Here is a 13,649-nt window from a genome sequence, read left to right on the forward strand (position 1 = left end):
TTTAGCTTTCCGAAGGAGACAATTTAGCATGCTATTATATGCTTTATAATCATCCCTAGTAGTTGTCCCTTTATTTTGTATCAATTCCTTATATAAATTGTTTCGCCTTCTCATACTTAAGAGTAGACTCTTAGTAATTCATGGTTTCTTTGCTGATTCATATCTGTAAACTCTTTTAGGTTTAACACATTTCTGAAGTAAACCTGTTAATGTCCCGTACCATTTTCCAAATTTCCGATTGATATCATATTCCTCTTGTAAAAAATTGAATTCAGTCTTATCAACTTCTAATTTAAAACGGGCAACAGCCTCAGAATCAATAACAGGCCGAATGACATTACAGCGATGTCCCTTATTCAGCTCTAAGACTTGCGGTATTGATATCATTACTCCAAAATGATCTGAAACACTATTAACCACAACAGCAGGTGACTTATATTCAGTATTTACAAATATGTTATCCAATATTGACGCAGAATTCTCAGTAATTCCTGTACAGATATTTATAGTAGGCTTCAGCCCGTAGCTCAGCATCATATCCAGAAACTCCTTAACTCTCTGACTAGAATGTAGACTTTTCAAATCAATATTGAAGTCACCATACACAAAACACGGCTGCATTGGATTGGCAACCAGAAGTTCTACCGCCAGTTTTAAGATTCAGTGTGATCAGAGGGTGGATACAATTCAAAAGGAGCAAAAATTAATATGAGTAGGGCAGATAACCCCCATGCCTTCTCAAGACCAGAACACAATTTGTGCTTTACTGAAAACAAAACACGTTTGAAATGTTTTCACTTTTCTTATTTTCATAAATAAAAAAATATCAAAACTTTTCAGGAATAAATATCAGTATATATCAATTAAACTGACCATCCACGGTCTTTAGTTTTTTTTTAATTTTTTTTTTTTTTTTTTTTTTTTTTTTTGGTAAAGTGCAAATTTTGTTCTGGTCTTGAGAAGGCTTGGGGGTTATCAGCCGTAGTCATGTTAATTTTTGCTCGTTTTGAGTTTGACTTTGTTATTTATTGTAATTTCTGTTCGTTTTGAGTTTCATTTATTTCTTGTTAGTGATTTGTGGTAATTTTACGCCAGGAATGTTTTTTTTACTTTATTTTGCTCATTCTTGGCTTAATGGAGCTCTTTGAACTAGACGTAAATAACGACGAAGACCACCACACTGCCTTTCCATCATAAACAACAAGTAGAACAATAGGCATTTTCTTCTTAGTTTTGAAGAGTTAGATTTGAATTAATGGAACTTATTTTATGTATTGAGGGGGATACGATTCGCCTGGATTGTGAAATGTTTGATTTTTGGGAAATTTATTTGAGGAATGTTGTAGCTACCCAACATCACAAGGCCCATCAAAAGCAGAATATGATGAAGTGTGATCTATTTTTAAAAAAATGGCGTTATTATTTTTTTTTTTATTATTTATTTATGTAAATGTAGTTAAAAAAGCTTTTAAGTGTTTTAAGAAAAGTGAAAGTATTTTGAAGTTCATAAATGTATATCTATTGTAAATTTGTATTTTAATATTATATGTTATAGGCCTAATGAATGGGAGCAGCCCCTTGCTCCAGTTCGGCGGGAAATTATTGTATCGTAAGTTAATGGATGGAGAATCGTATGAATGGGGACATTGATAAAAAAAAAAAAAAATAGGAAAAAGGTGGATAAAATATATTAGAAGAGAAAAAATTAGGTATGCGAGGCATTAAAAAGGTAGAAAGCTATGCAATCTCGAATTAGAGGTAAGCTAGATAGGTAGTAAAGCAAAGGAAATGACAGTAAAATAGTGATGAATTAGATTACAATTAAATAGGGAGTCTTAGAGTCAAAAAAGCGAAAGAAATGAGATTGATTTTTTATTTTATTTTCAGGAGTACGAGAGGGAAAAACAACACCAGTTGGATTGTGGTCATTGCATGAGGCATCACCAACCCTTTGTCAAGAGGGCCAAAGAGAAGAGGAAACCAGAAAGGAAGTAGACCGAAGTACGCTGGATAGGATAAAGAAGATAAGAAGAGTTTGAAATGTGAGATGGAGGGGAATTTTGTATATTTTAATATTAATGTCTATTTTTTTAATAAATAAAAAAAGGAATTTTTTATATAAGACGGTGGAACGTACCTTTAAAGGAATATTTCGACCCTATATCCCTATATCCGTCCTCAGCAAAACAAATGAAGAAAAAACGAATATAAAAGAACCCACATTAAAATTCAATCTTTAAAACTAAAATATTTTCAAAACAGCCTTAGCATCATTACTTCAAGGAAGTTCAACCAGTACTCTTCAAGTTCAATCTTGAAGTAATGATTCTAGGGCTATTTTGAAAACATTTTAGTTTTAAAGATTAAATTTTAATGTGAGTTCTTTAATATTTGTTTTTTTTTTCATTTGCTTTGCTGAGGACAGACCTTGGATATAGGGTCGAAACATTCATTTAAAGTTGCGTTCCACTGTCTTATATAAAAAATTTCCCTATTGTTCTAATTGTTTTTTATGGAGCTCTTTACTTTTCTTTGAAAAACTTGTTTTGTGGAAAGTTTTTTAAATTAATTCAAAATAAACATCCCTTGTGTTTGAGTAGTCTTTCCTTAAGAATCAGGACAAAAAATCAAACTTTAGCGTCAAAACCGGGAGTTGAGGAAGGGACAGGCCACCTCTACATAATAATTTCTGTTCGTTTTAAGTTTTAATGTTGCTCCTTACTTACAGTTGTAAAAACTTGTTTATTTTTATTTAATTTCAGACTGTTTTTTAAATCATGTCAGGAATCATCCCCTCCACACCGTGTAATATTTCTTCTGGAAATTTCCCCCAAAACTTCACCGTGAAATATTTCTCCTCAAAATTCCCCAAAAACTTTTTCCCCCACGAAAAATTTACCCCGTTGAAAATTCCCCCCTCCTCCTCGCACACAATTCCCTCGAAAAATGTCCGTATATTTCCAAATAGCAAATACTATATACGAACAATGCGGGTAAATTGCGTAACTTATAGCCTTTTCCCCAAGGACTATGGAGGGTCCTGTCATTACCAAAGCACAGTTACTGGACCTTTCAACCATGCTGAACAAAATGGCTATATTAAAATTTTGATCAAAGGTCTTTGGGAGAAAAAATGGGCAAGAAAGAGGGGGCTAAGTGCCTTCCTATCTTTTAAGTCACTTAAAAAGGGCACTTGAACTTTTGATTTCCATTTGAATGAGTTCTCTCCCAATCCTCTAGAAAAATTGGATCGATACTATCAGCCCTGGGGAAAAAACAAATAAATAAATAAACACGCATCCGTGATCTTTCTTCTGCCAAAAAATATAAAATTCCGCATTTTTGTATATAGGAGCTTGAAATCTCTACAGTAAGGTTCTCTGATACGCTGAACGAAATGATGTGATTTTTGTTAAGATCGCTTAAATTTTTGGGGGTGCTTCCCCTTTTTTTCGAAAATCAAGCAAATATTCTCAGGCTTGTAGCTTTTGATGAGTAACATTAAGCTTAATGAAATTTATATATTTGGAATCAGCATAAAACGCAAATTCTTTTGAGGTATCTATTGTTATAAATTTCGTTTTTTAGAGTTTTGGTTACTATTGGGCCAAGTTACTCCTGCACAGTTAAACAGCTCGTGGTAAGGAATTGTTAGACTACGTGACTTCTCAGAAACGAATGCGCCACCCCGAGGTATTACTTCCATTTCAACTAGGAACATCAATATGTAGTTGTTTGTTTATACTTTTTAACCGAATGGCTATCTTAGAATTTATAATCGACAGCAACTTGGTCCTCCTCAATGAGGCCAAATCGTAGCTGGGTGCCACAAAATGGCAGAAAACACCACATTCCCGGGGTACGATCTTTTTGATTACTTTTTAAAGGGTTGTATAACTTCTAATTTCCGTTCGAATGCACCCTTTCGTGATCTTCTAAGACCATCGATTTGATACGATAAGCCCTGGGAAACAGATAAATACGTATCTTCTGGGGAAATATGCAAAATTCAACGTTTTTCTAGATATGAGCTAGAAATGTCCACAGTCGGGTTCACACCGAATCTATTGGTGTAATTTTCTTTAAGATCACCTGCCTTTTTGGAATGTTTTCCTTATTCATGGGAAATCAGGCAAATTTTCTCAGGCTCGCAGCGTTTGATGTTTAACATTAAACTCAATGAACTTTATCTATTTGAAATCGGCATAAACAGCGAGTTCTCTAAATGTACTAATTTTTATCAAAATTCCTTGCTTAAGGAATTTGGTTAATGTTGGCCCGAATCAATCTGTGATTCTACACCAAATAAATAAATGGGTGCAAGAAACATGTATTTTGAAATAAAGGTAGAATTTCCATAATCCCTTCGTTTCTTTATTATTTTTATTTCTTTTAATTTTCCTCTGGCTGCTCAATTTTACGTCTGGGGAGAATTTTCCAGGAGAGAATTTTTCCAGAGGGTGGAGACTATTCCACGGGAAGAAATTTTCTGGGGGAAGGGAATAAGCCGGGCCCCAATTTTTTCAAACTTGGAGAGAAAATAGTTCTTTGCTCAATTTTACGCGAAGCTGAAAATAAATTAGTTGAACGAATTGCACTAAAAACGGACTCTAAAATTATTTGTGGATGTTTTTTGTCTCAAGGGGTGTCTCAAGGTTTGGCATTGTTCTTGTATTTTCCCTTTTTAAGAGTTTTTGTGTTTGGATAAGCTTGGCTTTATTAACTTCTTCAGGGAAAAGATTTAAAGAGAAAGTAACTTTTTTTTTGTTTGCTTCTCCTAGAAACTGAAAGTTAAGGTTTGAGGTGGATAAAGCTAGCAAAGAATGTTGCGTGTTTTTTGGTCATAACTTTCCTGAAATATCAACAATAAAATCAAAATTAAACAATAGAGCAGAAGAAATAATAAGCGAAATGCTGAAAATAATAAATATGACAAGCTGAAAGAGAATATATGTAATACAGCAATAAATAGTACGCAACAAAAAAAAAGTAATTCAAAGATAAAATACCAAACTAGGCCTATTAAATTTAAATTAATCAAACTAAAAGTAACAACAATTGTTTTAAATCAGCATAAACTAAATGCCAGTAGGGTATTTTTATTCCTTAAAAATAGCAGTATCGTATTTTTGTGTAGTATAATTTTTTTTTAGTTTAATTTATTATCATAAATTTGGAGATACAACTTTTTGGTCTGAATTTTTTGCATTCAATGGAGACAAGGCATTAAACAATTGGATGGAGTCTAGAAAGTGTTGTGGAAGGGTGGTTCTTGTCCAGTCCCAACAGACTGCCTATTACCTGGTTATTCATTTTTGGGTTAATTGATCAGTTAAGTGCCAGAAAAATTTTAAGATTGATCTTTTTTATCTGAACTAGAGTGGCCAAAATCCTTTAATTTCATTTTTTTTTTTTTTTTTTTTTTTTACAATAAAACAAATTTGACTCAAATATAATTGATATAGTCAAGGCACCTCATATATTATATTACCTTCTTTAAGTAATAGAATCAAGTGTAATTACATCTTAAATGGTATATGAAACGTTGTAAGCATGTTCAAAATACTACCACACTTTCTCCAATATTTTATACTTTTCGCTCCCATTCCCCGAAAACTCGAGAACAAACTTTTTAAATTTATCTAGCCTCTTATATTACTGCTGGGGCATATATTTATTTCAAAAGATGTTATATTTTCATACAAGTTAATAATTTTAGTACTGTTCTTTCCTTATAAATATTTGTAATGAACTGAGTTTGTTTTGATAGACTATTCCCAAAATAGAAAGTTGGAGAAAAAATACTTTTTAGAGACTGAGAGCAAAGCTATGAGAAGAATCATACAATGGAATAATTTCTTCTACTTTTTGCTTCTCTTTTGCTTTAATTGGTATGAGGTACCAAAGAAAATTTAACATGATAAAAAAAAATCATCAGAAAAATACAAATTGCCACCTCTGTTTCAGTAGTTGATAATCCTAATTGCAGCAGATTTTACTGTTCACAACCAGTGAAATCAGAATTCATTTTCAGTCTAACTGAAATTATTTAACAGCAAAAATACTATTAAAAAGTATGTGACAACCCCGATCAAGATGTGGGTCATAGTAGTGCACAGACATGGCATTACAATGGCAATTGATTTTTTTTTTAGTGATGTGAACATCATTGTTTTCCTGTTAAGATTCTTTGCTAAGTACTTGTTTGTTTCTACATTTACTAGTTTTTATTAAAGTGACTTAAAATATTTTGTTCTCTTTCTATTCAGTTTTTAAGGTATTCGCTTGCAATACTTTATGGGAGACAACCGGTGGCCTATAGTCTAAAACTTCTCATTTTGTCAATGGGGCATTTTTTCTTGGCCGGGCATCCTATGATCATTCCAAATTTCTCAATAAGACAATGCAACAGATGAAATAAAAATGCGAAAATACATTAAATGATTTTACCTGTTATTTTGTCTTCACATTCTGCATTTCCTGTAAAAGCCCCCCATAAAGCATTTCCAACAGGACTTGAGAATAATGACTTAACAGGCTGTAAGGTCGTAATATTAACAATAGCTTCTGATGTAAGCCCTGTATATTCTGTTGGACCAGAGCCTTCTGTCTTCGCTAAAATGGTTGGAACTTTGAATGTTTTCGGAGTTTGGGGATTTCCAGGTTATGACAAAAAAAAAAAAATATAACTGGCAAAGCAACTTAGCAAAGAAACGATAGACTTTATTCTCCTTGATAATACAGGTGGAATAAACAAAGCCATATTATTGTCAACCAACGCATATTGAAAAGCTTGTAGGATAATAAAACGTTTTGAAATCGAACATATATAACCGTGTACCCACAGCAAACATTTTAGAGCGGTACATATTCTTTTCTATGTCAGCTAGTGAAGTAAAGGAAGGATTTGCAAAACACAGGGGTAATATACTGGGTGAAAAAAATTTACCATGCCAAGACTTTGCAGAATAAGGAGGATTCGGGAAGGAAGGGGGTGAATCGTATATAACAATAGTAAATTGGCTCTAAATATATCATTTATAGATACGTTCCACGGAAATTCCGAATCTCACAAATTCTATGTGTACGTGTACTCTAAATATAAATATAAATTCTAAATCTAAAATCTAAAAAAAATCTAAAAATAAATAAAAAAATAAAATAAATGATATTCTTCAACGCATGTTTCAATTCTCAAAGATCAAGAAGATATAGCAACAAGACTAAAAGGTGGTTCACATTGGTAGTCCAGTTTTTCAGAGCTGATCGTGTCGAGCCTATTGTCCTAGAAAATCAAATTTTATTCTATAGTGGTCTTATCAAGTAGCCAAAAAGACTCGGACCAATCGTATCCACAACTCTAAAAAATACGGTTAATAACAATTAGTCAAAATAGTAATAGACGAGCCACAGAGAATCAGGCAGCTAAGTAAGCTTTATGGCACAATAACCCAGAAAAGTAACTTTTCAAAAGAACCTTGTATTAAATTAGCTTTTAGTAACTTTTTGCTGTGGTTGGTTGAAACTCACATTTGATACCGATAAATCTCTCATAATCTTCATTTATAACGAACTATACTGATTCTTTATGTAATAACTATATCTAAGTGCTTCTTATAATAATTTGTGTTACAGAATCTTGTCGAAAGAATCAAGCCAGTTTGTGGGGACCATATGATAAAGTTTCAGTAGTCAATGCAAGACAAGCTTCGTCAGCAGCTGCATCTGTCACGGCTCTCTAGATTTTCAGTGGGGAGTCTTTAGTTCCAAGAAAAACTGATTCACTCAAGTCGTGGAAGGCTTGTAATATGGGGCTCAGAAATACCTATGCAAAGTTGTCATAAAATTATTGTCCATGCCCGCCACCAATGTCCTTTCTGAGAGTGAATTCCAAGACTGATTAGCTAATCAAGTAGTCAGTGGTAACATACGTAAGTAAGGAGCAACTCGGCCAAATAGCAACCTAAGCTGTTAAACACGAAATTTTTATAACAATAGATATATGAACAAAATTGTATTTTTTTTATGCCGAATAAAATTGGATCTTTTACATGAATATATAAAATTCCTCAAGTTTTATGTACCCATCAAAAGCTAAAAGCCTGATAAAATTTGTATAATTTTTTAGAAAGGGCGGGAACGCCCTTAAGAATTCAATTCATCATAATAAAAATCACTGATTTGGCATATCAGAGAACCATACTATAAGGGTTTCTAGCTTCCATCTGAAAATATGTGAAAATTTGTAAGTTTTGCCAAAAGAAAGATTACGGATGCGTGTTTATATGTTCTGTTTTATGCTATGTTTTTGCCAGGATAATCGTATCGAACTAACAGTCATATAAAATTGGGAGAAGGCTCGCTCGAAAGAAAATTACAGTTTTAACTCCCAATTTCGTGACCAAACCGATTAGTGAGCATCTAGATTCCCCCTCCAACCATGCTCCTTTTTTACCAAAGTCATCCGATCAAAATTTTGAGATATCCATTTTGCTCAGTATAATTGAAAGCTCAAGTATCATGCCTCTGGGGATGACACGACCCTGCAAGTGCGTGGAGAAAACGGTTGTAAGTTATGAAATTTGTCTAGTGTTTAGCCTACATATAGTTTTTGTTAATGGGAAGTAAACAGACATTTTTGGGGGAGAGTGAATTTTATGTGGGGGGGATTTTCCAAGGGGAGAATTTTCCAGAAGGAGCGAAGTTTCCGAGGAAAAACTTTCAAAAGGAAACTAAACATGGGTGAATTTACGAGAATACTTACACGAAATTCTTTCTATTTGACTTACTTTCTATTTGCAAATTTAATTTTACATGTAGAGATATTTCGGGAAAATTGCCCAGGGAAAATTTTCAAAGAATTTGCGATTGTCAGGGGAATATTTTTGTGGGGAGGGGGGAATTTCCACGGGAGATTCTTCATGGGGAATTTCACGAAGACAAATTTTCTATTGAAACACTGGGAGGGGAGAATTTCCAGGAAATATTTTCCACGGAGGAAAAATTTCCTGCATGTTTTGAAAAAAGGTTAGAAATTAGAAGAAAAACAAGTCTTTTTTTCAAACGAAAGTAGGCAAAAATAATTTCCCTGGCGGAATTGCCCGCAAGAAGTTTTTTGGTTGAATTTTCAGCAGGGATGGAATTGTCTGGGGGATGGGGGATCTTACGCAATAGGAAGTTTCCAAGGAGGTTTTTTTTGGCCGGGGGGGGGGGGGGGTATTTTCCATGGATAGAAAAGGTGAATTTTCTAGGGAAATGCCTTGTTTGCCTCTCATTCCAGGCAATCTAACGGTCCTATGTCAATTTTAAATTCTTCGTGAACCTGCCTGAGACTCTGGGCTAGGCAGGCGTGCCTTTCCAAAAACTAAAAAACAAGTATTTGTCCAATAAGGGAGTTATACTTAATCCCACCATTTACCCGAGCAGACATTTAAACAATTGCCTCTCAATTACTTGGACTATCTGTCTTGGCTTTTTTCTTTCTATCTACACTTAGCCCTGTCTTGATGCAACCTACTGCAAAATACTTGATAGCTTCTAATTTTTAGTTTTTGTCCCAATTATTTAAAAACAACTCCTGAAACACAAGAGCCGTCTAATTAGAGTAAGGAGATTTTTAAAATACAAAAAAACTTTGGCACGAAGAGCAAGGTATTGTGTGTTAAACTCCTCATATATAGAACGATTTCTATTCTTTTTAGTTTTAGTGTTGCTCCTTACTTTCAGCTAAAAAACCATTTTGTATTCATTTAATTACTGAAAGGCTGAACCAATTCTCAGTGGAAAATATTGACCTGCTGCTGATTTGAATAGCCAAAAATAGCGAGTAACTTTTTGTTCTTTATCCTGAGCCAGAGGAATTCCAAATCAGAGTTTTTTTGTAATATTCGTTCATGTAATAGAAGTTGTTCTGTATTTTATTCAAAATTTGGAAAAATATTGTGCAAAATTCTGTTTTTAATATTGAATTGCTTTGTTATTGAATTTTGCCAAACCCTAAAGTTAATCTTACCAAAAAAAAAAGATAAGAAATATCGATTATTGAAAGTAAAAATATCGATATATCGTTTAATCAACTTATCGCCCAACACTATTCTTGAGCTGTTAACAGATTATGAAAGCAAACAATTAGGTCTCAACCTAGTTTGACTAAACTTAAAAAAAATAGCCTAAAAACCATGATAATAACTGCAAAATCAAAGGCCTATTTTCTTGGCATGTTCCAATCCAGACTACTAAGGACGTATTATATTGTGGATTTTTCAATAAATTTTGGGTATTCTCTACGTCCTAAGAAGGGCTCAAAAGGCTGAATGATTCAGCGTTGATGCTTATTTTGATGAGCGTTGATGCTTTGATATATTCCATATCAAAGAATATGCCATATCATATCAAAAAATAGCCTAAAAACCACGATAACAACTGCCAAATCAAAGGCCTATTTTCTTGGCATGTTCCAATCCAGACTACTAAGGACGTATTATATTGTGGCTTTTTCAATAAATTTTGGGTATTCTCTACGTCCTAAGAAGGGCTCAAAAGGCTGAATGATTCAGCGTTGATGCTTACAATATAATTTCCTACTATGCTTGATCACGCAGTAAGCGTTATAAGTTAACCATGGATATAAAATGTATATTGCAATTTGTAACAACAACGAAATTGTCAAGGGAATTTCACTCTTTTTTTTATCGCAAAAGCCTGCTAAGTTTTCCATCGAAATGTGAGCCATAGTTATATTACGCTTACATTTCATCATAGTTACATTACAATTACATTTAAGTAACAAGGAATGTAAAAATGAAATCTGATTCTTTAAAGTGGTCTAGTGGAAACCTACACAAAAATATAACATATGCAGTTATAACACTTAGTGGCCGCCAAATTTGAAAATAAGGAAGGCTTGTGCTGATATGACAAATCAGCCCAAAATAAGCGACAAAAACTGTCATTAAGAAGCTCCAAAACTGTAATTTTCCTGATTTCTGTAGCAATAAAACAAACATTGGTATTAACTGTTATTTAACTGGAAAAACCCAGGGATTGAACGGGGAAAACGAGTAAGAATACAATACTAACAACTTGTTTCCAAAAACGAACTGAAAATAAATGTATATATTATTGAATAGTTAAAAATCTATATTTTTAATACTTAAGAATAGTCAAAAAGCCCAATATTGAAATGTTCATTATCAAAATTACTCAAGCTTAAACTCTTTAAATTACTAGTTAATTAATTTCAAAAACATCTTCTTGGAAAGACAAGTTATCCTATTTTGTTATACATATCCCTTCAATGTTTCATCTTTTTTCAAAAATCAGTAGAATCTTTATTTTCTTCTGATACCAAAAATATCAGTTTTATTACTTAATTTCTTATAATATAATTTCTTATAAATTTTGATAAATTATCAAAATTTATTATTGTACTTCAGACACCAAGGTAAAATCTTACTCATGCTGCATTCAAATTTGAAATTCACAAAACCACTTATCGAAAGATTACCTAATTGCTTCTTGTGCATGGATAAATTCTGCCAACATGGCAAGGATCGTCAAATTTACAAGGTTAGTTTCCACTTAATTTTTTTCACGGTTTAGTGTGGCAACAATGGTAAATCTTTGCACGTAACTTTTGAAGTTCATAACTTTGTAACAATCAGCAGAAAATGGTAACGCTAAATTCAATCAGTTTTGCATCAAATGATGATTATTTGTAACAAGTGCTTTAGAACCCAACCAAAGGTCTTTGGAATTATGCATGGGGAGGAGAAAATGGGCAGTGGCGTTGGAGGGAGGCAAGGGGGGGGGCCGTTGTTCCCTTTATAATTTGGAGAAAAAATTAAACCATATTGAGAAGGAAAATAATCCCTTGATCCTAGAAAGACATTTTTGAGGGAAGGTCTCGCTTGACTTGGAGGATTTGTTCTTTACGCTTAAGCTTGACGCAGAGTTTTCAAAGTGCTTGATATGTACATTATTTTGCAAATTTGTCGTAGATACCATGGAATTTAGGGAGGTAGCGGCCGTCTCATATATTGGATAGCTACTGCTGGTGATTTTGTTGCTGTTTGGGTTTAGACTCCTTCGACTAAAAGGTCAATATGCGTTCGTATCTCTTGATTTTTCTGTGCCTTATGTAATAGCTAGCTTGCTTTGTCTTACTATCACTTATCTTGCTATTGATAGTGCAGTATAGTGGGTCAAGAGTTAGTTTATCACTGTGCAGTGGTTTCATGGGCATTGGGTGGGGGGCAGCTGCCCCCCTAGACCTTCAAATTTACATTAGATATGGCTGAAAAAGCAGTTGATGAAACTCCATCACACTATTGACTGCCCCCCCCCCCTAGACAATATGCTGCCTAATGTTGCCTCCGCCCATGAGTGGTTTTTTTTTCTACTAGGTTTCAGCTAGACCCCGGCGCCGCGCCGATAAGAGAAGACCAGTGGCGGCGGGGCCAAAAATAGCAGCGGCGGCGCGTCGTCGGCGCGCCGCCGATATTTTTTTGCACCATTTTGTAAGCTTGAACTTACAAAAGATTCGGGCCTATTGATGAGTTAAAAACTTCGTAAGTCGTTGGCTGGATGCTGGTCTTCTTTGTTATTCGTCACTGTATATGAATATATAACATTAAGATCACGACTCAGTGATTTTTGGTTACTACATCCTCGGCGCGTACAAACAGCTCATCCCATTTAATCTGCCATCAGCGGTTAAGTGTATATTACCCTGGAAAGCGTATTTTCGCAGAAACTTTTTCAAAATGCTTTTGAAACCAACTCGAGTCTTCGAAACCTACTTGTAATTTCTAAAAACATCTAATAATAACATTGCACTGCTAATTATCGATTTTTATATATGTATTGAAATAAATTAATTTAAGATTAGAATCTTTAAAATTTAGTTTAACAAAAGTGAAGCCAAGTTTCGCGTTAAAGAGAAAACTGACTACGTATGTTTATTACTAATAAAAACGCTCGTAAATAAAATTAAACAAGTTTCGAGAAAGCAATTTAACCAAATAAAAGTATAATTAATATGTAAATTGTGTTTTAATTATTCATGTACGGTACGGTGAGCCAAAATCAAAACCAGTTTTTTTTAACTGAAAGTAAGGAACGACGTTAAACCTTAAAACGAACAGAAATTATTCCGTATATTATTATTATTATTATTCATTTATTGCTCGTCAAAAAAATGTACAAAAGGTACAGTAGACGGAGTAATCACTAAAGAAAACAAAAAGAAAAAAAATGAAGAAAAAGAAGGACACAAACACACATTGAAAATTCAAATACATGACAAAAAAACTCTTCATTACATTAATACGAACAATGATGCTAACGAAAGGATGATAAAAGTTACTTTTAAAACGGGACAGAAATTTATTAATACTAATATTATTATTATTCATTTATTACCCGTTAATAAAAAGGTACATATACGGAGTATTCACTAAAGTAACAAAAAAATAGAAAAAAAATCATCACATACATTACATTAATACAAAAAAACTATTGCGAACAAATTGGTGACCATGGATGATTAAGCCTACTTTGAAAACGGGATAGAGATTTATTAATGCTAATATTAGGGTCAGATAGCTTATAAAAATGAATAGTTTTACGGTTTCTTGTCCAAGAGGGCA

The 13,649-nt window shown here is 33.5% G+C and overlaps 1 protein-coding gene across 1 annotated transcript in view; it reads right to left on the minus strand.

The window, feature by feature from the left end:
* LOC148956601 (TATA element modulatory factor-like) overlaps window positions 1–13,649 on the minus strand; it is a 220,073-nt gene that overhangs the window by 175,189 nt on the left and 31,235 nt on the right. The window contains exon 2 of the mRNA XM_089091366.1: window positions 6,451–6,615. Within this exon, the coding sequence (XP_088947492.1) occupies window positions 6,451–6,615 (165 nt within the window). The remainder of the gene's footprint in view (window positions 1–6,450; window positions 6,616–13,649) is intronic.

The sequence above is a fragment of the Artemia sp. Qi Xiang Cuo genome, chromosome 1 (assembly GCF_049724085.1).
Source record: "Artemia sp. Qi Xiang Cuo chromosome 1, ASM4972408v1, whole genome shotgun sequence".
Taxonomy (NCBI): domain Eukaryota; kingdom Metazoa; phylum Arthropoda; class Branchiopoda; order Anostraca; family Artemiidae; genus Artemia; species Artemia sp. Qi Xiang Cuo.